The 25424-nt window shown below is 35.4% G+C and overlaps 2 protein-coding genes across 2 annotated transcripts; one reads left to right on the plus strand and one right to left on the minus strand.

The window, feature by feature from the left end:
- The first annotated feature begins 2634 nt into the window (after positions 1–2634).
- LOC110801976 (nudix hydrolase 12, mitochondrial-like) lies at positions 2635–8710 on the plus strand. The gene is made up of 5 exons (XM_022007392.2): positions 2635–3069; positions 7572–7686; positions 7795–7878; positions 7968–8117; positions 8206–8710. The coding sequence occupies exons 1-5, from the start codon at positions 2999–3001 to the stop codon at positions 8446–8448; spliced, it is 663 nt and encodes a 220-aa protein (XP_021863084.2). The 5' UTR covers positions 2635–2998; the 3' UTR covers positions 8449–8710.
- A 39-nt stretch (positions 8711–8749) lies between these two features.
- On the minus strand, positions 8750–24168 carry LOC110801975 (chaperonin 60 subunit alpha 2, chloroplastic). The gene is made up of 9 exons (XM_022007390.2): positions 23919–24168; positions 23517–23691; positions 21984–22105; positions 21685–21892; positions 21451–21596; positions 15504–15810; positions 14803–15053; positions 11115–11315; positions 8750–9334 (listed from the first exon to the last, which is right to left on the minus strand). Exons 1-9 carry the CDS (start codon positions 23979–23981, stop codon positions 9047–9049), a joined length of 1761 nt encoding a protein of 586 aa, XP_021863082.2. The 5' UTR covers positions 23982–24168; the 3' UTR covers positions 8750–9046.
- Positions 24169–25424: the final 1256 nt, after the last annotated feature.

The raw sequence follows: 25424 nt of genomic DNA on the forward strand, positions 1-25424 counted from the left end.
GATTTCTTGCTTTGAAAATCAGCCTGCCAAAAAGGTGAAAATATGTGATTAAGACTTATCATTTTCTGTCACAAAGGCATATGTGCATTAAATTAAATAAGTAGGAACTCACCCAAACTTTTCGTGACATCTCGTCCACGAATTCACCATTCTCTTTAGCATGGCCTTTGTAATACACCTCGGGATAATATCGGGTCGGGTTCATGTCGGTTCGGGCCACATTGGGTCGGGTTTTAAACAGGTTTAGTTGGTTGGATTCATGTTGGCTCAGATTCATATCGGGTCGGGTTATAATCGGGTCGGGTCAGGTCAGGTCAGATCGGGTTGGATTATAGTCGGGTCGGGTAAGGTAAGATCGGGTTGGATTATAGTCGGATCGGGTCAGGTCGGTTCTAGTTGGAGCACGTCAGGTTGTAAACGGGTTTATCCGGGTTGTAACAGGTCCATATCATTTCGGGTCGGGTTCATATCGGGTGGGGTTCTATATCGGGTCGGGTTCATGTCTAGTCAGGTAAATTCGAATACAAATTATAAACAATATAGGATTAGCACTAAAATCACAATTTTCAATACGTTTATATTATAATGTGGATGTTTTATTTAAGAGACAACAACGGAAACTAAATTTTAAAAGTGTTAAAATTTTAAGACCAGTAGAGTTAGTGAGTATATAATATACAACTTAGTTTTATCACTTCGTATTCATGAAACATTTATTGATGAATTAATAACTAATAACGTTGTAATTAATAATCGATAATGATGAACAAATACGTAAGCAATTTGTAAAGTTTGTAAATACAAGTTTATCATATATTCATATTGGTTTAAACAACAACGAGACTAACATGTTCGATCAACAAAAAAACGAAACAAACAAGTTCAATTGTTAATGAATTAAGTCATTCAGTTAAAACAACATGTATCTTGAAATAGTTCGGGTTGTAAATGGGTTACGGATTGTAAACGGTTCGAGTGGAAATACTTCGGGTTGTAAACTGTACGGGTTGAAACAGTCCAGGTTGTAAACAGTTCGGGTTGTAAACCGTTCGGGTTGAAACAGTTCGGGCTGTATAAGGACCGGGTTGAAACAGTTCGGGTTACGAGTTTTTTTCGTGGTTGAAACGGTTCAGATTGAAACAAATCGGGTCATTAACAATTTTCGGGTCCATTCGGTTCGGGTAGAAACGGTTCAGGTTGCCGCATGACGGTTTGTTATCGGGTCCGGATCTTAATCGGGTTAATACATTCGAGACGGTTCGGTTGAATATTATCGGATCGGATCAGATTTCGCGTTCCAGCTCACGAGTTATTAACGGTTCGAGTTCTTAACGACCGGATTAACCCAGCGGGTTTAACGATTCGGGTTGAGAATTGACCGCTCTAGCTGCAATATACTCCGTCGCAGGGTTATCTTCTCCGTACACATGATATAAAGTATGACGGTTCAAATGTGTACTCAGTTAATTGTTTGGAGTTATATAAGTTGCTGAATTTTCCAGGTTTTGATTCAGAACGCATGATACTCCAAGGAATATTACATGTCGGTGACCCCCTCCCCGACTAACCTTCCTCCTCCTTATTAGTGTTTAACTATAATCTTTCTATAACTTAACTATTACTAAGGTAACAACCACTGAGGTCGTTATTGTCCACATGGCAGCCTCACAAGAAAAAAGTTTCTCCAAAATTTAAATTTGATGTCATTAATCTATGTTTTTGCATTAGATTAATTATTAATATGGGTTAGAACTTGATTTATATGCTTTCCAAATTTCAAAATAAATCTTGCACTACCACTCTCCATCTCTCTTTCTTCCTTATTAATGGAAATTAGAATTAGCATTACTATCCTCCTATCTTCTACATTCCATTATGCTTGCTCTTTTATCAAAATGTATAAGTTGCATGAATCTATTCTCTGTTAAAGATGACACATTTTTCATTATGTAACTTTGTTATTCGTAATTTTTGTTGCATCATTCTATTTTCTGTTAAAGAACAGAGTATACTACAAGTACATAAACTGAGCGAAATGTTTTTACAAACCGTGCATTGCACGAGTGTTAACCTAGTTTTATACTAAAACATTGGTTTAAATATTGGTTTAAAGTTTTTGAAAATAATAATTTGCTAAATTGAATTTTGGATATTTAGACAAATAAGTATATTTAACAATGAATAATATGTTATGGTTAAATTAGCATATTATGAAGAACATAAAACATATAATATGTATGTAGTAAGGTTTTTATAATTGATGGGGAGGTATATCAAGGAACGAATCAGTAAATTGAAAAATGATCGAAAGCTTGAAGATAAAGAGAATCAGACTTTTCCAAAGAATTAATGCAGCTTTTCCTAAAAAATGAATAAATGAATATGCTCAAAACTTATTAATAATGAAATATGTAGTAATTTTAGGGAAAAAATATGTTTTAGATAAATAATTTTATTAATATTAGTGCATGCACAAGGACCTAATCTAATACTTCGTACTTCGTATATATATAAGCTCGACCCCACCCAATAAATTAAAAAAAAAAAAAAAACTTTCTGACCATCCCAATTAAAGCTAGAATTCCTCCCTATCCTCTATATATAGTGATGTTAAAGCCGTGTATTCCTCATAAATAATCCTTTGTTTAAAAACTATAAAACACAATTGATTACCTTTGGTTTCCTTGAAGTTGCCCGGTCATCTAAGTCGTCGACTAAATACTCGTTTTGGAAACACCTATATATACATATATACATATATGTAGCTCATATATACAAACGGTCCAAATTTAAGTTGTTTTTATCATCTTAGTGGATGTAGTACATACTTACCATAAACTCATTTCTACCTCTTATTAAGTTAACCCAATTTTAGAGATTTGTTCTTTCTATTTTCGTCATTTTTGAGAGGCTGTCAATATTATCTCTCTCTCTCTCTCTAACTTTTTTAGAAAATTCTTATTCCATTTTCATCAATAAGTTGTTCATCAACCCATCAATGGCAACTCTTGTTGCTCGACAAGGCCGCCATAGACAACTTTACGAAGATAATCGTCGCCTAGTTTCCGGGTATGTCTTCTTCCTTCTTTTACCATTTAATTTCATCGTCGATTTAATTCGTAAAATTAATCTTATCATTCTTTGATTTGACATGTTAACATATTTTGATGGTGTTAAATCATATAATTTGTTCTATTTAATTTCGTGGAATATTCTGCAAGTTATTTGCGCGTTGTTTATTGTTTACCGCGTAATAATTTTTGGTAAGTTATAAATTTGTTCTTTCTCCCGTCCCTTCTTTTAGCTTTTGGGCCAAATGGGTTGACTTGTTAGAATATTATATTATTCTATCATTGTATCAAATTATTATTTATAAATCATTCGTCTTTAATTTGGAGATGTGTGATTAAATTAAAACGATACAATAATAATCTGTATGGTCATTGACTCATCTCACATTTCACAATTCACCATTCACGACGATGAGTGGATGTCATAGGAGTTTTAAGAGGGAAGAAAAAGAGGATGTCCCAAAAACGAAACTAGTTAATTTGTTTTTCCTTTTGATTGGAGGATTTAAGTATTAGACATATAGCATCAAATGTCACAATCTTTACTACCATTAATCAATATATCATAGAGTGATGAATAGCTCAATTGGTTAGAGCTTTTATCTCGGTTTTAGGTGATCCTGAAATCGATTCTTATCCATGCCCTATAGCTCATATGCCAAAAAAAAAAGTTAATCGATATATCAACCATTTAACACAAATATACTTAAATTAATACTCCCTCCGTCCCAGATTAGTTGTTATATTTTCCTTTTTCGTCCGTCCCAGATTAGTTGTTACACTTCTAAATTAGGAATGACCCCACAATTATTATATTGTCTCTCTCTTCCCACTAACTTTTTTTTTTACCCTCTCTCGTTCAATTAATAAAAATACTCCACTAACTCCTATCACATCAACTTTTTCAGTAAAATAACAATTGATAACCACACTACTACTTATCGCATTAAACTGTGTGACCATGAGAGTGTAACAACTATTCTGAGCACGGTAGGAGTAGTTTAGTTTGTAATATCTGCCAAAAAAAAAAGAAGTTTAATTAGTAAATCCAAGATTACAGAAAAGAACAGGCATCCATCCAACTTGTTATGTTCTAAGAAGAAAATTAATACCTTCAAGAAAAGGTAAAACAAATTACAAAAGAAACACTTTACTTCTCTTTGCAAATTGTTCGCCCACCGTTTTCGTATTTGTTTTAATTAAAAACAGAGTAACTTTTACACCGTTATTACTTTATACTCCGTATTCTATATTCATCTATCGTGTACGCCTGCAATTCTAACTAAAACTCCAAAAATATTTACTACAGAATACAAGCATTGAAAATTGGCAACATTTGCTTATGGTTAAACAATTTAGGGAAAACTATTCCGTAATAAATTAACATCAACAATAATAAAAATAATTATAGTATAATAATAATAATAATAATAATACGAGTAAAACTCTATATTTTATTTTTCCAATAAATTAACAATTTACCCCTGACATACTTTAAAGTATGGAGTAGTTTTTATTGTATTTCAGATGGATGCATTATTGCATTATGTGTTTTGTTTACTTGATTATGTGCATGGATAATATACTTTTAAAGACGACTTAGTCTTTACTTTTAATTATCACATTTACATTACTTTTTAATTAAAAAAGATGACTAATATTTTTTGTCGTTTAGTTGACAATGTCAATATAATACAAACGATTGAAGAATAGAGTGTGACGAAAATGTTTACTTGGTGACAAAGAGTGAATAATTTTAAAATTTACTCTTAACTTAATTTTATAATTTAAAAATAAAATAAAATTAGTGCACATTAATAAATTAAAAACGACACATTTTGTCCTTATCTCATGGTGTTGTCTTTTTTCCAAAATGACAATTAGGGATGTCAGTGGGGCGGGTTTTGCGGGAGACCCGCCCCGCATCCGCCCCAAGTAGGCGGGGATGGAGGTGGGTTTGGCGGGTGATGGGGCGGGGATGAGTATAAAAATCGTACCCGCCATGGGTGATGGGGCGGGTTCAACACAAAATCCACACCCGCCCCATCCCCGCCCGCCCCGCCCCATCCCCATTCGCTCCGCCCCATCCCCACTCCCCCCGCTTCATACCTGCCATGGGTGATGGGGTGAATTTGGATTTATTTGCATCTTTAGGTGATAATATAAATTTAGGTGAGATTTTTATGTTTTTTGTTTTGATTTTTTTTGTTATGACGAGTATTTTTTTCGATTATATAGGTTACTTTAGTCATAAGGTATTTTTTTTCTATAGTTAACTTTGATTACTCCGTATATATGGAAAATGTTTGCTAAATAAGAAAAATTAGGCGGGTATTAGCGCGGGTATGAAGCGGGGATAAGACGGGGATGGATACCCAGTTGGGTGGGGGGGCGGGGATGGATTTTAGCTTACACCCGTTGGGGCGGGGATGGGGATGAATTTTGTACCCGCCATGGGTGATGGGGCGGGGATGGGGATGAAAATTTTAGGTGGGGATGGGGATGGAGGGACCTACATCCGCATCCGCCCCGCCCCATTGACATCCCTAATGACAATGTGTCTGTGTGTAATAATATCAAATTTATTTAGTTACTGTTTTAAAAATTATTGTATAGGAGTAGTTTTCTGTGAGAACAGGAACTTATTATTTGCCACAGTGGTCCCTTGATAATAACTCCAATTTGATAAGGATTCACGATCACCATACGCTCCTTTCGTGGTCTACCCTTTTCCAACAAGCACGAGATATTGTTTTGCTCTTTCAAAACAAAAACTGAGTGAATAAATAAAGCTTGAGAATATTATTACATTTTATTTCAAAATTTTCAAGTAATCTTAATTAAAGTTTAAAATGACCTAGTTATGTACTTTTAGAGCAATTATTAGATGTTATTGGCTGAATTACTTAGCTTGTTTGATCAGTTAGTAGGGTTAGTTGTTTATAGCACGGCGGAATAATTGTTAATTATTTATTGGTCGGTTAACAAGTTATTTGTTGTGGATGTTTATATTCAAAGTATACAATTCCCTAAAAAAATATATTTAAAGTACACAACTTTTGATTAAAAATAAGGCAAATTTGCACAAAATAACATTTTATAACCTCTTTTTTTGCGAGAAACAACCTTTAAATAAATTTGCAAAAAAAGACGTTAAAGTAAAAAAAAACTTGCGAGAGACAACCATTTTAACTTCTGGCGTTGGCTACTCATTTCAGGACTTTGACTCGCCGGTTTTGCTAACTTCACTCTTTTCCATAAGGAAACAATAGGTTTTAGAATGAGTAGTCAACGCCAGAAAAGGCAATATGGTTGTCTCTCGCAAGTTTTTTTTACTTTAAAGTCTTTCTTTGCAAAAAAATTTAAAGGTTGTTTCTCGCAAAAAAGGATTATATAAGATGGTTGGCAAATTTGCCTAAAATTAAACTTATCATTAGTGACAAAAAGTTGTGTGAGTTTGAATTTTTTTTTTTTTTTTTTTTTTACAACATTTACCTATAAGTGATCACAGTAAAATTAATTCCCAATTCTAAGACCTATTACTTGAAATGTGATGTTAGAACAACAAAATAAAATTTGTATAAATAATGTTGACAATTTCACATGGTTGCATTCCTCTCGCAACCAACTTGAATTTCCAAAAAAATCGAAGAATTTATTTAAGCCATTACTTTATGATGTTTTCCAAGTTCAACAACAGCATGCTTGCAACTAGTCCAACATCTAACATTCTAGGACACACCCAAAAGATACAAAAAATACAAAAAAAAGACAAGTAGGCCTGTCATATTTTTTACCCTGTTATGTAATAAAGCTAGACTTACCTTTTAAAACAAAATATGACAGAGTAAGAAATAGGCTTTATATCATACAATCTTACCAAACATTTTGGTCAAATTAGTTATACCTTCAGTAATCCTACTCCATGAGGAAGATGGTATAACGAATACGAATATGTGAGACCGTGTTTCACAAGGATCATCGAATATTAAAACCAACACCTAAAATTTGAATAATAGTGACCAAACGTTTAGTTGAGAGTTTGCAGAGTTGACAAACATGGAAATGGTGAATCAAAGATTGATGTCGGAAATGATTAATTTAGTGCGTGGGAAAGTTATATTTGGAGTGGGCCCGTTTTGGTAGTACTAATTTCAGTAGGGATTTAAAGCTTGTCCAATGTCCATGTGGGTTAACGTGGCCTTAGATCTAATTATTTCCTTTCTTTATTTAATTGGATGTCTCAATCGAGCAGGTTTAATATGTCAACAATTAGTTAAGAAATGATTAGAACAATGACGTATGAATCAATATTATACTTGATCCGTTTTAAAATAGTTTGAGACGTTTCAATTAATGTATGTTTAAAGTTTGAATTCATTAATTTAATTTAATGTAATTTAATCTTAATTTGTGTTTAATAAAGTTTATAGTACGTATGAGCTCAACTGAGTGAGTTAACATTAGTAAGTATTTATATTGGTTGGCGTATGTAAACAGATGTATCCCTTATAGATTTAGAGAAGGATGCGAAGATTGTGAATGTAGAGAAGAAGATTGTTTAGAGGTTCTAATGATATCTTCGCCAAATCGACATGATCTGGTGTTTCCAAAGGTATGTCATGTCTCCTCGACTGAATTGAATTGAGTTGAATTGAATTGAGTTGAATTGAATTGAATTGAATTGTCATTGAATGATATTGTGGGTGATTGTTTGGTTCAGGGAGGATGGGAGAATGATGAGAGTGTCCATGAAGCTGCGTGTCGTGAAGCGTTTGAAGAAGCTGGAGTTAAAGGAAACCTAAATGTAAGACTTAATAGGAACATGTTGGTTGGTTGTCTAATGAAATTACAGAATTTGTTGTTAAACAAACCAAGTTGTTAATACTTATGCAGACGACAGAATTGGGTGTATGGGAATTCAGAAGCAAAAGCACGCAAGCCATAAGCAGCCTTGAAGGAGGCTGCAGGGGTTACATGTTTGCCTTGGAGGTGACTGAGGAACTCGATAGTTGGCCGGAACAAGAAAACCATGCTAGAAATTGGGTAAGAATTAAGAATTCAAACTCAAAACGGAATACTTTTGTATTTTTAACTCTTGGATTGCTCATCGTCTTCCTATTTATGACTACAGCTGAATATTAGAGATGCATTCCGACTGTGCCGCTATGATTGGATGCGGGAGGCACTAGGAGCATTCCTCGAACTAATGGAGAATGATAGGCACCAACCAAACACAACTAACAACAACCAGATGACACTTACTACAACTACAACTATAATGCCGGATCGCCAAGTTCCCAAGGCTGCATCTGCAAATCGCTCTATAAATTCTACTGCCATTATTGCAATTGCATTTGCAATCGTAACACCATGATTATGATTATGTTTCGACTACTTCTACTTCTTTGGGGGTGGTAACGAAATATAACTGTACAAATGATTTTGAACAAATCATAGTGTTTCTTAGGGATGTTTAGTCTTGGGTGCTAGTATGCAAGATCTGACATCAAATTTCTGCTCGATGTCACTGCTCTTTCTACAACAGGGGAAAAAACCAACAAAAAGTGTTGCTTAGTTTTATCTTGTTACATAATTTCAACCTTTTTGGAACATAAATACACAGCTTTCCTCTTAAATCTTAATGCATCAAATAATATTAAGGTACAAGTTGATGCTTCTTCAAAATATTTATCATATAATTAAGCCCTTAGGCAGATTCAAAATGTGCCTGTTATAAAACACGAAATCGGCACTAAATCCAAGCATATCAAAGCAAAGGAATGAGATGCACAACATTTGACCTCATCACTGTCAGTCTACAATTTACAATACTTAAACAAACTCACCCCTATCAAAATTTTGGACCACTTCTTTCATCTTTACCTATTCATTCTAAGATCCCTATCAAGTTAATTGCTAGTTTTCTAGCTTTGAAATTCGAAAACCCAAATGTTAACCATCTACAAAATTGTCTAAGGAGAAATTCCTGGAATGTGGGGAACAAGAGGCTTGGGTTCCTTGTTCTTTTCAACTAATATAGCTTGAGTTGTTAGCACAAGCCCTGCAATCGAGACAGCATATTGCAAGCAACATCTCGTGACACGGCAAGGGTCAATGATACCAGCATCAAAGAGATCTTCGAATCGTCCAGCCATTGCGTTATATCCAATTCGCCAATCAGAAGTACGTATTCTTTCTACTACCACTTCTCCATCAACCCCAGCATTTTCAGCTATTGATTTGGCAGGTGCAACGAGAGCCTGAAATTCATAATTAACCACCTTTAGCAATGACTGCCCTTCAAAATCTCAACATAACTCATTGTAATAATATGTCCGAAGTACCACATTATTCATCAGCAGAACTGTCAACAAGACTTGTGTAAAACCAGCACAAGTTCAACCTGATTTTATTTATTTAATTCTTTTTAAACCAAACTAAAATCAAGGTTACATCAAAAGACATGGGGCAGCCCCTCAAAATAAAACAGACATGGGCCAGCCCCTCAAAAAAAAAACAGACATGGTTCAATCCATAGGATATAATTTAGCATCTGTACATTACATGCAACCCATACTTAAAGAGGAGAGGGGACCTTTGAAATTGACCGGCTTGCTGAAACTTGAAAGTTCATGTAAAAAACTCAAAACGCCTTTGTCCAAGGGTAGTAACTCATTATAACATGGCTCTTAAAAGACGTTGACTGGACAACTACATGAACATACACAGGGAACAAAAGCCTTAGCTAACATCAAAGATTTTTACTTATGCTGAGATTTTTTATCAACAAGATCAAATGATCAGCCAGTTTTCACCATATGTTACGAGTATGTGCCCAAGTGTCGAATACGGCTTTTCTAAAATTTTATGATTCTGTTTTTTATTATCTAACAAGGATCCTTTGCATCCTATTCTCATAAATACTTTCTTCAACTCAGCTTTGTTCTAAGAAAATATCTCGAGTCCCATCCTCCTTGACCTGGCCCGACATTTTTTCATTCAACCGGAGCCACTATTGTAGTGCCATGAATTACAAACCACAAAACTTTCTACACAAGGTAATAAATTCGTTGAACACAGTCACAGGAAAATGAATACTTATGCTTCAAATTTCTGGACCCCGAAGATAACTGCAAGTAAGAAGTTGTTTTCTGCCAACATATAAAAGAAATCCCATCTTTATTTTGCTACAATTTGCGGTGGTATTTCGAGTAGGTTGTTGTCTTGGTGGTTGGAGCCTTGGAGGTGGCTCTCATGGCGGAACTTGGTGGCATCTGGGTGGTCAAGAGTAGAGGTTGAACAGTAACAAAAGTGGGTGCATGATCAAAATCAATGGTCAAAACGAGTGTTTGTTAATCATAATAATTATATTAATAATAATTATCATTATAACTCATGGTATAAAGTCAAAGAATATAATGGGCCAAACACTACTAATTTGTATCTGCGTCTAAGAAGTATTTCTAAAAGTAGATGGCCGTCACTCTACAATTTCTCTAAGAAGCAGTTTCTGGAGAACTCCTAGGGAGGAGAAGTTGTTTTTGAGAAGCTTGGCCAAACAGACCCTAAAACTCTAAAAGCATTTTCAAGATGATTCTGTACACCACGTTACACTTATACATTAGAGATAAGCCCTTGGAAAAGGGCTAATAGATGTAAGAGATTATTTCTGATCTTATAGCTATTCTCAACCAGCAATTTTTCTTTTCAACATTGAGGTTCTCAGCAATCTAGATCTTGCAGATACTTCTGCGGGTTCTTGAAGATATTATCCTTTATTAGTAACGATACAACAAAGTATATAATAAGCAGTAAATGAATTCAGGCAACTGTAAACAGGATCACATTTGATTGCCGATCTTGCATTCTGCCAAGAATGAATGCAAATACAAAAAAAAAAAATATGTAGCAACAGAAAAGGAGGAAAACATCCACACAATTAATGATTAGCAGGACATAATACTTTTTTACCATCTTAAAATATATTAACACTGCTAAGATAAATCAAGCAATACTGTAAACGAGTAAGTGGAGCAGTACCTTTCTTATTATGTCGGCTCCAATCAATTCATCAGTATCTTCCCAGGAAGATGTGATTGAGGCAATCTCTTCAGAAAGATGGATAAAAGCTGCACCACCACCAGGAACTATTCCTTCATCCATTGCAGCAAATGTAGCACTTTTTGCATCTTCAATTCTGAGCTTGCGATCCTCAAGTTCTGTCTCAGTGTGAGCTCCAACCTGAATGTGATACAAATTACTTGATCATTTAAGTTAACTCATCATATCGACTAAAAATTGAAGCTTTACCAATTTTAGTATTGGAATTAAATATCCAGATTAAACACACAACACGTCAACTCAAGGTCTAAAAAAAATAATCAATATTTCTTGGATGGTGAACCCTGATGAAAAGGTAAATACAAAAATCATGTAATTGAATTCAAATTTGTTCACATAAAAAAATGAACACGGAAGTTACAATGTTACTCGCATGGAACGTGTCAGCCAAAGCAAAAGATGCAATAATATTTCAGTTTCAAACAAAACATGACAACATTTTAAAGTAAGGCGAAGAAAAGATTCGCGGGGCTTTGAAGGGCGGGCCTGACTTTTTCAGGGGGGAGAGTGGAGCCTCGAGAAGGACTGAACTCCTCACATACTTCCACTTAATAAATGAGCTTGTCAACATGGGAGGCATCGAGGATAGTGATAATCAAAACTTAGTCTGATTAAAAAACATAAATGTAGCAGATGACAATTGGAACCTTGCCTTCTACGTACTTAGGGGTTCAATCGTTCACCTCTGATCACAAAACATAAACGTAGCAGATGTAAGCCTCTAGTAGAGAAGATTACTAGCAGAACTCAAACTTCGTCTGCTAAATTACTTTCTTATGCTGGAAGGATTCAATTGATAAGGAGTATTGCATATACCATGCAAATTTTTGATGCCAGCTCTGCATGCATCCTAAGAAGTTTCTAAAGAGGCTGAGTAGGAGATATTGTAGACCTTTCTTATGGATTCGAGAAGTAACTACTTCTAGGAAGGCTCCTATTACCTGGTTGGTATGTCTTCCTACTTCCTAGGACAGCTGGTGGCTAAAATGTCAAGAATATGTATTTGTGAAACAACGCAGCTGTTAGAAGCATTGGTCATGGCTCTCCATCTAATTCTCCACTTTCTCTCTACCTATCTCTGTACAAGACATCATCAAGAGCCCCCTCCAAAAAACACCCGACATTGGTGACTTCTCTAAAAGAGCTCTCCAATCTCCTTTTCATTATTTGGTTGTCCCATATCATATTTTCTAATCTCTATTTACTCAACCTCATTTATATCTACCAAAATAATGTTAATATTTATGATAATTAAAAGGTTGATAATTGTATGTTACAAAACAATATTAATTGTTACAATTAAATTTAAGTTATAAAAAATGAATAATTTCGACTTCCATTTTTTGTTGGAATTGTGTTTGGATATGGGGTCGGAAAGGAGGATTAATCACCTTACATATAACTTAATTTTTTGCAAATTCATTGATGGACTTTGAATGAGGTTTTGGCTTTCTTGTATTTGGATTCTTTGAGCTTTTGGACTTAGAATTAGTTGAGTTCATTTCCAGTAGTACTAGATAAAACTAGGAGTTTTTATGGGTTGAAAAGAGGAAGGAAAAATAAAATTGGTTGTAATTAAATATGTCCAATATTAGGCTTGTTACATAGGGAGAAAAAAATAAGTAACCGTTATTGTTGAATTTTCCCCCCCTTAAAATGTATTCATTTTTCATTTACATGTTTTCTTGAATTGCAAATATAAAATGTAGAAAAGCTTGACAAATGTCCCTAATTGACTGACCTTCACATACAAAGTGGCTCTCCACTTGTCAACGAGATAGATGCCAGTCAATTTTGGGTGTCTTGACCAAGAACTACCTTAAAGTAGCTCTCCATTAAGAGCTACTCAAGAACCCCAATGTTGGGGTAGAGTTGACTCTTAACTAGCTCTTATTTTCTCTCCTTGGAGATCTAATTAGAGAGTCACTCCAACAGCTCCAATGTACATGCTCTTACAAAACTAATTGGCCTTTTACTCAAAACACACAAAACTTCAAGTTAGATAGGTAATGAGGCCACAATAGTTCAGGAGTTGCCTTTAAGAACTTATAAAACCTGGATCCCGAAGACAATTTTGACAAGCAGGGAGATCGTGGAAATGTGTGGTGGTTGGGAGTCCTTGGGACACAATACAAAAAAGTCTGGGATTTTTTATTCAGAAGACTTATTAACGCTTGCTTAGTAATCATCGATAAATGCTTTGGAAAAGAATAATTCTCACCAATTCAGCAGGCCCTAAGTGTTTGTTTCTGACATGGTCAGCACTGCAGGACAGATTAGCCAGTGCAGAAGACTTCAAAAAGGATATGTGCAATGCGCTAGTATGTGTGCTTTATGTGGCATAGAAGAAGATTCTAGTCATTTTTTTAAAATGGACTTATATGCTGCTATAATTTGGTAATTTACTCAGTTGCAGTTGAGGAATGCAGGGTTTTGACAGGGGACATCAAATTGCTAAGAAGAATTGGAGAAGATAGTTGACACCGCTAAATTGTATGGAATGTTCTATGCGGAAACTATCACGGGTTTGAATACAGAGAAGAACCAATAATTTTACAAGATTGTTCCTATCTAGCGCTCTTGTGGCGAATGTCTTCTAAGTTTCCAGTAGGTGCAACGAGAAGATGGCAGAGCTGCTAGTTGCTTGATGAGCTTGTGTTGTTCTATGCTGCAATATTTCAAAGCCGATTAGAATGTAAGATTATTAAGAATTTCTTATAGAAAGTTTGTGTTTTGTGGAAGCTGATTTGACTTAATAGTTTATACTGTTTGGAAATTTGCTGGGCAAGCTAATCTAAGAAAGAGACCCTATTTTCTGTTTTCCTAGTTTCTCTAATCATGTATAGTTCTTAATACATTATGCTTTACATTGCTGTTTAGTTTCACTTTGGTTGAAGACCTAAGCACATGAGTTCCCTCTCCAACCTTTCCTAGAAGCCAAGGGAAGTGAATACTGATGCCAGAGTTGGATTATTTCCTTTTGATTTTTCGGTGGTGGTATAAATATATACGAAGTATGTAAATTCCTTTTGGGAATAAGTTTTACTTTAACAGACAAAATAAGCAGAAGATCAGATTAACACCACAATTATCAGAAGCACAGCACAATTATCAGAAGCAAAGCAGCCACAGTTATCAGATACAAAAGATATAGATACGAACTAAAGGGTATGCAGGAGTGCCAATAATAAAAATCAACTTTTAAATGTGCAGCCAGGCCTTAATTTATCATCAAGCGTAAATTATCTCATGTCAAGACTCAAGACTCAATAAACTCAAATAAGTGGCTTACACCAGTAACACCATTTTACGACAATGGAACTATGGAAGTGCAAGGGGGAAGAGCTTCAACCTCAGAGAGTAATGTTAATGACAAAACAAAAAGACTTATCACCGGCTATAGTTCTAAAAAAACTCTGGCTTCCCTAGAAGGAAATAAATAAGACAGCAGCCACGATCTACACGTAAAGTCATATCTCATAAAGAGTTCAAATATGGTCTGCCAGAAAAAGATTCTCTAGTTCTACCAGAGAGAGGTACCACATTATAGTTATTCATTACTTGTTACCCCTCACAAAGGAATACACACCAACATCTACTTACCAACCTTGATAACTGCCACACCACCAGAGAGTTTAGCAATTCTCTCCGCAAGCTTCCTGGACAGATGAGAGCTCTCTGTTTCAGCTAAATCCTTCTTTATCTGCAAAATCCTTGCTCGAATTTCAGCTTTCGTGGAAGGGTCTGAAACAATAGTGGTTGTGTTATCTGTTATGGTCACTTTTCGAGCTACACCAAGTTGGTCAGAAGTAGCATCTCCTATGCTCAGACCCATGTCCCCTGACAAAAAATCACCACCTGAAACCACATAACAAGCAGAATGCATTAGAGACAAGACTAAGCATGAACAAGAAGATACTGCTCCAACAACAGTTTTAGATGTACAATTCTGCTTGCACATTCATTCTCTGGTACTTCTTAAATTTCTAAGAGAGTGGGTTTGAAGCCAAGTACAATGCAAGATGTTGTTAATCAGTTAATCTTCTAGAAAACTACATTGAAATTTTCAGTAATAGAAAACCAAATTGCTTTTCCTCCCCATCTCATTGCCGTTCTCCATCTCGGATGTTGAATTGGATAGTACGGAACTCCTATTAATGATATACAAATCAAATTTAAGTGGTCTTGTGTGACAACTTAACAGAACTTTTTCACAACCTAAAAAGATATAAACAACTATCTCCTATATCCAATCCAAAGTAACAATTTAGATTAACTGACTAATACTAAGGGTTTATGTACTTGTACCTGTCATGAGAGCAATATCTTGCAGCAAAGCTTTTTTGGCATCCCCAAACCCAGGGCATTTGACAACAGCTGCTCTGACAAGTCCTTTGCTTTTGTTCACAATCAGTGTTTCCAAGACTTGATTTGAGATATCCTCAGCAATGATCAGTAAAGGTACACTTAGTTGAGCAGTCTTTTCTAACAAGGGAACAATTTCTTGCACCGTTGATATTTTTTGATCAGTTACTAGAACTTTCGCATTATCGAACTCTACTGTAGATTTGTCCAGATTTGTAACAAAAAAAGGTGACATATATCCTTTGTCAATCTGTGAAAAAGGGCATTTGATCATTATGAAAGCACACAAAATGAAATTAATAAAATTCAAACGACGTAAACACATTAAGATATAAAGAAAATAGCGTACGAGAAAAGCAGCATTTAGTTTGAAACTTGGGATCTATTTAATATAAATATATGATAAGACATTCCTCTGCCACGGTGCAATGGCAACAACCCAAGACTGATCCTGGCACCTTTCTGTAGGCAAGATTTGAGAGGTCCAGGCTGGGTTGTTTTAGAGGCCCACAGATTCCTAGGACTAAATAGAAAACACATAACATATTACAGCAACAGTTTGGGCATGGATGGAAGCAGCATTTGCTTCTCCGGTTCTAACAGATAATCCAAGACTTTGCCTATGCTTTAATTTGAAAGATTTGATCCAAAATTTTCCTCAAGCTTGGTTAGGTAGTGGTTGATGTCAATACACAAGTCCGACAGTATTCGCGTGCTTTAAAGCAAGAGAAAGGATATTCTAAAGGATAGGGAATAGGTTATAGTAAACGTACATTGACAAAAGAACCATGGCTTTCGAGCTTTGGTACAGTGCTTAGTTTAAAAGCACGCCTTCCTAGGCCCAAGGCGCAAGTCCAGACGCGTTAGCCGTGACCGGCGCAAGCACCTACAAAAGGCGAGCACCTTGTGCGGCTTTTTCCAGGCTCAAGGCGGTATAAGGCACCAATTGCTAACATGTAATTTTGTTAAAAAAAAGGCCAAAACCACGTGACTTAAATGGCTGCATAACAGTCAAATTTTACTATAATGATAAGAGTAGTGAGAAAACCCCAAATTATTTACCCATTTTCTCCCTTTTTTCTAGTCGAACGACAAGTCATGTAAACCTCTCCTTTTTTTTAAAGCAACTGTTTTATACAAGGTTAATGAGTGGTCCACTTCTTTTGATAATCTTAAATAAGAGTCTGTGACTAAAAATTCATGTGAACATCCCCGGTCCACCCACAACTTTCTGCGTTCTTCTTCTCAAGAAGGCTTTTAATTTTACTGTAATTACTATTTTACCCCTTTGTGGCAACAAGTAATACTATTTTGATGGCTCATGAGTCATGACTAAAAAGCTTACCAAAAATACAAATATATTTCATTATGTTTTAATGGATTCGGGTTAACATTCCCAAAAATAGAAACGTTGTTTTCACAAGTGCTTGAAATCTTATTTATAGGCAAAATAAAGAGAGAAGAAATGTGTTCCTCGAAATCATCAAGATAACTATAAAATCTAAAGATATGAAGTAAGATGAGATATATATCTAAACCAACCAATCACAATTCAAGTCCTTCACAGTGCAAACCCAGACCGGACATTACCAAAGATCGGAATTTTGATAGTTCAAGAACCGGAGACCGGACTGGGTTATGCGTGGACCGGTCATGGACCGGACCGGAAAAATCGGTCCAAAACCCGGACCAGACTGGTTTGGACCTTTTGTAGACCCATTTCTATATACTCACTCCGTCCCTTAATACTCGCACCGTTTTAACTGGACACGCTTGCCAATGCACAACTTTGACCACCGATATCTTTAATTACATACTCCCTCCGTCCCTTAATACTCGCACCGTTTTGACTGGACACGCTTACCAATGCACAACTTTGACCACCAATATCTTTACCTACATATTATAAAAACTTATAAAAATATTAATATTTTGAAAATATATATTAAGATGAAGCCAACAATATATTATATAAGAACATTTATTTTCATATGCTATAAATAAAATAGGGTCAAAGTGAATTATGTGAATAGTACAAAAAGTCAAAACGGTGCAAGTATTAAGGGACAGAGGGAGTATTATAAAAACTTATAAAAATATTAATATTTTGAAAATATATATTAAGATGAAGCCAACAATATATTATATACTAACATTTGTTTACATATACTAGAAATAAAACGTGGTCAAAGTGAATTGTGTGAATAGTGCAAAAAGTCAAAACGGTGCGAGTATTAAGGGACAGAGGGAGTATTTTTTATTTTTTCTACACCATAAAGTAAAAAAGAAAAAATATGTATAAAAAACAAATTGTTGAAGATCCTTTTTTGGAAGCTAAAACAAAATACCTCAGAATATAGTAATATTTACAACATATTAAAAGAGACAGTTAACTTTTTAAATAGTTTATTATATTTTTTTAAATTAAAACCGGTACAGTAAAAAATCCGGTTTTAAAGGGTTTTGGACCGGACCGGACCGGATCGAAGACTGGAAAATAATATTTCTCGACCCAGAGACTGGATAGATAGTCTCCGGGCCGGTCTGGTCCGATCTATTTTTCCGGTCGGGACCGGTTTTGGCATACCCCCTACCCTCAGGAACTAAGATGAATTGTTTAAAGCAACTTATTCCATTAAGGATGAAGAGACAAAAGGCAAAAGAAACAAAAATATCAATTTGATATTATCCTTAAATTAATCAAGACTTACATCATAATCTTCAACACGTATATAGGGTGGCATGCAGGAAACGATAAATGTTAGACTGAGATTGATAGGTTTCAGTAAAAAAAGGCAACACGTAGCTCAATATGACCTTGCTAAAGAACATGTGTACCCATGTTGAGTTCAACTACGCGGTTGAAAGTCTTATTCTGAATATTGCCTATTCAGAAGCATAGAGGCCCATCCTGATTTCTAGTATTGTATTTTTCTTTGGCTGTCATAAAGGAGCCCGTCCCAGAGTGCTAACAACCACTAGTTCTATACTATTAAGTTCTATTGTGCCTCTCCAGCCTCATTTAGAGCTCCAAGTCACTTCCAATCCAAGACAACCTCCAAAACCAATCAAACTTTATCATCTACCAACGCTTAATTGATAAAGACTGAGGGGACAAAACAACGTGAATCAAGCCAAAAGAACCTCAAATTTACACTAAAAATGGAAGGAAATATTCCTAGATTAAACCCTCTCTTTTGAAAATCAATTTCCCTCAAATCCTTAAAGCAACAACCAAATATGGGAACACCCCATTTACAAGTTGTGAGCTTACTTGGAGAAAGAAGTCTCCTTCAACCAACAAGCTAACTCAATCCAACACTGTAATTATGAATCCAATTTCTTAGTGAAGTGACATCTAGAAATCAAAATCAAGCTCAATCACTCCAAGCTTTCTAATCTTTGATACACTTGCAGAGCAAGAGCAACATGACAGTCAATAAGGGTTACCAACATAAAGATAACCAATACAAGTTGGTTCCCAGTACAATCCCAAAAAGATGCCTACCCATCGTACCATGCATATCACAAACAAAATGTTTACACTCACAATGCATCCAACCATAGAAGGATATTTAAACCCCATTCTGGCAACTCTAACCTGGTAACCCAAGATTATATGGATCAATTATAGATGAACACTAAACTCAAATTGCTTTCACAATGATCTTCACTAAATGAAGGTCAGATAAAAGAGAAACCTTTGGCAGGGTATTGAGATGCATTAAACAAAGGGGAAGAAATGAAAGAAAACCAAAAAAAAAAAAAGGCACCTCGATAGTTGCGTCTTAGCTACTTAACCTGAGCCAAGGCTCTATTATATCACACAACAGGCATTTTTAATAGACGTAGGTGCCTTTCATCCTTAACTTATACTTTTCAATAATAAAAGTCAGCAATTCCATATTGTTTTCCATGTCCTCATCTTGCTTAATATGAGTAAGCTTGCCCATACAAAAGAATTGAATCAGTAGCGAGAGAACTAGCGGGAAAGAATCCCAACTAATCTTTGGCATATAAGGTGGGGAAGAAGAAAGAGAGATGCACATTCTCTAACAAATCATCACTAATCTTTAGTGATCTTCAATACTAAAGCCGTTTTGACGAAGTTGAAAGGCCTTAGAGAGTTTCAAGGAATTTGGTTAAAGTTCACTAAATTCAAAGAGGAATTTTTATAGTTTTTTGTGTTTGATGTGGATGTTCAGGGTACAATAAAGCGGACATGAATTCAATCTTCCAAATCACCAGTTATTGATAGCATTATGCAATCACAACCCAAAAAGTACACAACCATTTTTCAAATAGCAAGATTAGTACCACAAAGGAAGAAAAGCAAAAAAAAAATTTGTTGAAACACACTCTCTACAAGACAAAAGGCTCGCAAATCATCTAAGTCGTGTATCATAATTTTCATAACAAATAGATAGAGGCAACCATTAAAGCTTGCAACCCTTGTTAGGGTGTCAATTACGAGCTACAAAGGGAAATCATATCACAAATCTTGATTTCTAAGCATTTTGAGACAAAATAGTCATCGGGTGAAGGGCCTTATTAAAGAAAAATATCGCCATCGGTCCATCTATGGCCAGTCTTCTTTATAGTTTAAACGGTCCCAACTTTCAATTAACTTGGCACAAACTCAACGTTTGGGGTTTCTTCCTAATTGGTCCCCAACCTAAACTCCTAAAATAACATGCTAAACCGGTTTAAACTACCATTTGGCATATTTTCACTTGCGATTTTTTTTAGGACAAATTGTTGTTTACCACCTACAAAATTTGAAATTTTGTTTTTTACCACCTAAAACTTTAAAACTTGAATTTTACCACCTAAAAAAAATATTAGAACTTGTTTTTTACCACCTGAAAATGAAAAAATAGATAAAACTTTTATGTAAGGCTACCTAATTCAATTTTCCTCCAATTGTTTACACTCCTTGTGTGATTTTCTTTAACTCTTTCACCCTTCTCTCTTTACTTTCACTAAATTTTGTCAATTATATGAATTAATTGTGGTGAAAAATTATGTAAATTCACGGAATATAAGGAAGCCGGGGAAGAGAAAAGAGTTAAATACATGAAATCGTTGAAGAATAGAACATATAACATATCAGAAGTATTATCGTTATTGCGGCTCAACACATAACATTTTCATCTATTTTTCCATTTTTCAGGTGGTAAAAAACAAGTTTTAAAAAATACATGTTTTAGTTTTTTAGGTGGTAAAAAATAATTTTTCGATTTTTTTGGGTGGTAAAAAACAATTTATCCTTTTTTTATAACAAAACAAGCAAGCTAATCCTCCCCTCAACCACCCATAAAGAATCAATTGGTTTAGGAGGTTAGTTAATAACATTTTTTTCAAATAAAACCAATGGGCGGATGAAAACATGCAACATTGCATTTCATAACTGATTTAGTGGGGTAATTAAGGTTGGGCGCTATTTTAAGAAGACACCCCCTAAAGTTGCAACCGTTTGAAGTTAATCAAATGTTACGACTCTTTAAAGAAAACTGGCCAAAGTTGAGACCGGTGACAACAATTTATCACATTAATGCAAGGTAATTTCTCTGGGTTGCACATCCCAATCTTGAGAGATATGATCCCTCGTCACATAAGTTGTACTTAGGAAATGGCATCTTATGAAATAGTACTTTCGAAGCATCTAATTAACAGTAAGACCTTGTGTATCTACATTTGTCATGGACTTGTGGTGGTTGTTGTTGACCTTGTTGCTGCATGCCTACATCTCAAAATATTTTGAGGAATTCATGCCAACAAGTGCTTATAGCCTTTGAAAACTCGTGCACAGGACCACATAATATTTATTTATTTTTGTGGGTAAATGCACAAAAACATAGAATGATAAGAATCCTGAAGCAGCACAGACCTTCATTCCTTCTTCAAAAATTACGTAAGTTTCAGAAGTTGAGGAAGACTCAATAGAGATCAGACCATCAGCCCCAATCTTATCAATGGCTTCAGCAAGAATACTCCCAACATAATCATCATTTCCAGCAGAAATGGAAGCTACAGCTGCAGGAAACAAGTACTTCGTACAAGTTAATATTCAAGCATTTTAAAAGTTGTACATATATGTGCAAAACCTTTGAAAAACATTTACCCCGTATATCATCTCTCCCCTTAACAGGTATACTACGCTTCTTCAACTTTTTTATTAGTCCATTTACAGTCTTTTCCATTCCTCTTCTCAAACCACTAGGGTTAGCACCAAATGTAATAGCCAATAACCCAGATTTTATCATTTCTCGAGCCAAAATAATTGCTGTTGTTGTACCATCACCAGCTGCATCATTCACCTTAGATGCGACCTGTATGCACAATTGCACACTAGAACACATGCCATAAAGTATTTCCAGCCAGTCAAAGCATAAGAAATTAAACCAAGCAACCATCTATCACCTCTTGAATAAGCATTGCCCCTGCATTCTCAATTGAATCTGCAAGTTCTATTGCCTTTGCAATTGTTACACCATCATTAATTACTTTCAAACTTTTAGAATCGGAGAGAATCACATTGCGCCCTTCAAAACATACCACATTCAGAAATCAACTTGATTAGATAACGACTAAGCTAAGAATAGGCAGGATCAAAGCATATTACAAGAAATCATCTTCTTGAACTGTGAAAAATAATAGCAGTCCATATATTGCTTAGCTAGTCTTTCTTACTCCAATACACAAAAAAGTTTATCATCAAATCAGTTGAGAAGTCCAAGATGAAAATGTGATGACCTCTATGCAAAAAGAAAAAGAGTTACTGCTAAATGCCTTGCTGACCAATCCCATATTCTTTCTACCAGCCCTTAGCCTCAACCCCTGTCCCACATATATCTTTTTCCCTTACCTTCCACTAGACCTTGTTATTGGACATGGTAGCCCAATGGGTATAGGGTTTGGGTCAAGTTAATAGGGTTCTTATCAGGTAAGACTCTTTGAATTATTGGACAGGGCCTTTATTGGACATGGTCAATATAGGACCAAACTTATAACACAATAATTTTGAAAACTAAAACAATTATGATATAAAAAATTATATGGATAGCTTTGTATTCACTTGTATTCGCATACGACTCTCTTTTTTTCATTTTTCCTTCTTCGTTTATTGACCCGCCCAATATCGTCCCACTATTGATCCACGACCCGCTTTGACCCACCCATTATTGACCCGCTAAAATTGACCCTTTTATTACCCGACCCTCTTTTTGACCCGCACCGACCCTGCCCAATAACAAGATCTACCTTCCACCCCTACATGTTTAACCTGCCTCTTTACCCTCGACACCAATTTGCTCTTCATGCCCTCTTCCAACAACCAATTAGATGTTCTTACTGATATATTCCACCACATCAGACAAACATCATAGCAACCTTTAGAGTCAGGAAAGCTTGTAGCAATCATAGCCTCATAGTAATAAATACAATAAGAGAAACCATGTCACGTGCCCCTCTATCTACTTCCAGATACCGAAACTCCACAGTTGCTGGAGAGTTAACATCCAATATTGAATATGCCACAAGTCATTAGTTCTAACAAAAGGATGTTAAATACTGTATATATTGACAACACGACATGGTCACACATTTTCACTAACCTACTTACTCTTATACTTGGTATAAGAACATCTACTCTGTTTGGCTTAACTATCTTCACCACTTTTTGGACAAGAAGTAGTGGTTGTCCTCTACACAACCAAATTTCAGTTACTATGTCATAATTAACAATTCATGAACCAACCAACCCTATTCTGTACACTGTAATATCGGTCTCTCAAAAATTACCACCCGTCTTGGCCTTTCACACACTCTATGGCATCCAAATACACACCTACGATTCATCTAATTCGGCTACCAATAACTAACAAGAAGCAAACTGATAACATGTCTAACATCTAAGGCAATGAAAAGTAAAGTATAAGGTGTATATTTATATACCTTTGGGTCCTAATGTCAATGAAACAGCATCAGCAAGCTTGTTAACACCGACTTGCATAGCTTCACGACACTTAGTGTCGAATAAAATCTTCTTTGGGCCAGCTCTTATAATCAATCTGTTTCTCAGACGCATATTTTTGTGGAATACATCAGATGAGTAATGTCCAAATAGCTTCTGTAACAGAAATTGCAATAGAACGAGTTGAAATCGATTGTAAATCCAATCCATTGGACTAGTTATGAAGTGGGTATAGAGTCATTATACAAAAAGAACACCAAAACAAAATTTCATCATTTGAAACTTCATATCATAAAAATACAAATAAAACCAACAGAAATTTCCAAAATAATCGATAAAAATGGAAAAGTAAGAAAACAGAAAGTAAAAAAAAAAAGCTATACACTGCCGTCGATTCCGAGAATAAAAGCAGTGGAGAAGGAGAGGTGGTTGGAAGTCCCCAGCATTGAAAATTCAGAATGGAACAAGCGCCGCCGGGTAGAGGTGGTTATACAACCCGAATATGGCGGTTTTGTTGGAGGATTTTAAGAGGAGCAGCAAGCTGCGACTTTGGAGCTTGAGGGAAAAGAAAACTCAGGGAAATTGATAAACAATACGGAGTAGCTAAAGAGTAAATAGTGCAAATCTGAATGAATTCGGGTGTAATGTGTGTAATAAAGGGTATTTCTATAGTTTTTGTTGTTTTTGATGTTGAAACGGTTTTTCTTTATCGGGTTAGTTTAGTAAATCAACTAGCTTTTGAGCCCGTTTTACGGGTCGGGTTAGTCACATTGTGGTTTATTTTGTTCATTTCTTCTTTGATGACAACAAAATACGTGATATTTTTGTGTATCAATTGACGTTTGTGTCCTTATCCCTATTTGAATAAGAAAATAAAGAAACATTACACTCAATTTGACGTTTGTACTACAGAAGCACATAGGGAAAATCTTTTCTTTGGAGCTTTAATTATCAATATTTTTTTGTGGTGAAGGAGGGTCAAGACCATAAAAAGAACCTAAATAATAAGCCTCTTTTACTTAGTTTCTTGATCAAGCTTCTTTGTAATTACGTGACGGTTCGGTACTTTTATGCCTAATTATTAAAAAAAAATTCTAAATTATTTACGCACTCCTATATATTTTTTTTTTTTTCTGTCCTTGCCATTGCCATTGTCTGAACAATTGTATCATCAGGCTTAGGAAGTAAAAAAGTTGTCAAGCCAAGTGCCCAGCCAACAACAGTAAACCAATACCGAAGAAGAGACTTAATAGTTGTTCTGAGTTTGAAATGCTCAATGGAAAAAGGAATGCAGATTATAAATAGCAGTATGTCAGCAAGTATCTCAGTAAATGGATCTGCTACATAAGTTGTAACATCATCCCCAACTGCCCTACTATATGCCAAAAACGTTGATAAAATATTGCGTGTATATCGTTTGGATTGGGTGCTTTACAAATTGCAAAGGTGCATTTGTTGTAGACTTGTAGGGCCGAATATATCTCGTCTTTGAAAATGGACGTTGAAGCTCAACATTAACTTAAGGGGAAATAACTTTTGTGACATGCTTTAGCACTTCCTGCGAATCATCATGGAACAATAGAGGTAAATAATTGCATATAAATTTTTGTTACAGTATCCTCTAATTATCCTCCTCTGTTTTCCAATCGTCATCACCATCAAACAACCCTTTAATAGTATTCCAAGCCTTCCTTTGCGAGGTCTTGTGGTGAAATTAACTCGTGTCCATATCTCTATCTCGCACCCCAGAAACTCTAGAGCATAGGTACCAGTACACCTCATATTTTATTTTGAGTTCAAGTCTTGTAAAATGTCGCAAACAGGACATCCATTCCCGAAATCGCACCAATATGCACTTTTAAATTTTCCTTCTTGATTAGATGTAATAG

The sequence above is a fragment of the Spinacia oleracea genome, chromosome 3 (genome assembly GCF_020520425.1).
Source record: "Spinacia oleracea cultivar Varoflay chromosome 3, BTI_SOV_V1, whole genome shotgun sequence".
In the NCBI taxonomy this organism is placed as follows: domain Eukaryota; kingdom Viridiplantae; phylum Streptophyta; class Magnoliopsida; order Caryophyllales; family Amaranthaceae; genus Spinacia; species Spinacia oleracea.

What these genes read in the sequence shown, in the direction of transcription:
- LOC110801976 (XM_022007392.2), top strand. Translation starts at nt 2,999, where the DNA reads ATGGCAACTCTTGTTGCTCGACAAGGCCGCCATAGACAACTTTACGAA. An exon ending in ATGATCTGGTGTTTCCAAAG is followed by an intron (nt 7,687 to 7,794) that starts GTATGTCATGTC and finishes TGTTTGGTTCAG; the next exon opens with GGAGGATGGGAGAATGATGA. An exon ending in GAGTTAAAGGAAACCTAAAT is followed by an intron (nt 7,879 to 7,967) that starts GTAAGACTTAAT and finishes ATACTTATGCAG; the next exon opens with ACGACAGAATTGGGTGTATG.
- LOC110801975 (XM_022007390.2), bottom strand. Translation starts at nt 23,981, where the DNA reads ATGCTGGGGACTTCCAACCACCTCTCCTTCTCCACTGCTTTTATTCTC. An exon ending in TTCTCGGAATCGACGGCAGT is followed by an intron (nt 23,692 to 23,918) that starts GTATAGCTTTTT and finishes TTTCTGTTACAG; the next exon opens with AAGCTATTTGGACATTACTC. An exon ending in GGGCAATGCTTATTCAAGAG is followed by an intron (nt 21,893 to 21,983) that starts GTGATAGATGGT and finishes TTGTGCATACAG; the next exon opens with GTCGCATCTAAGGTGAATGA.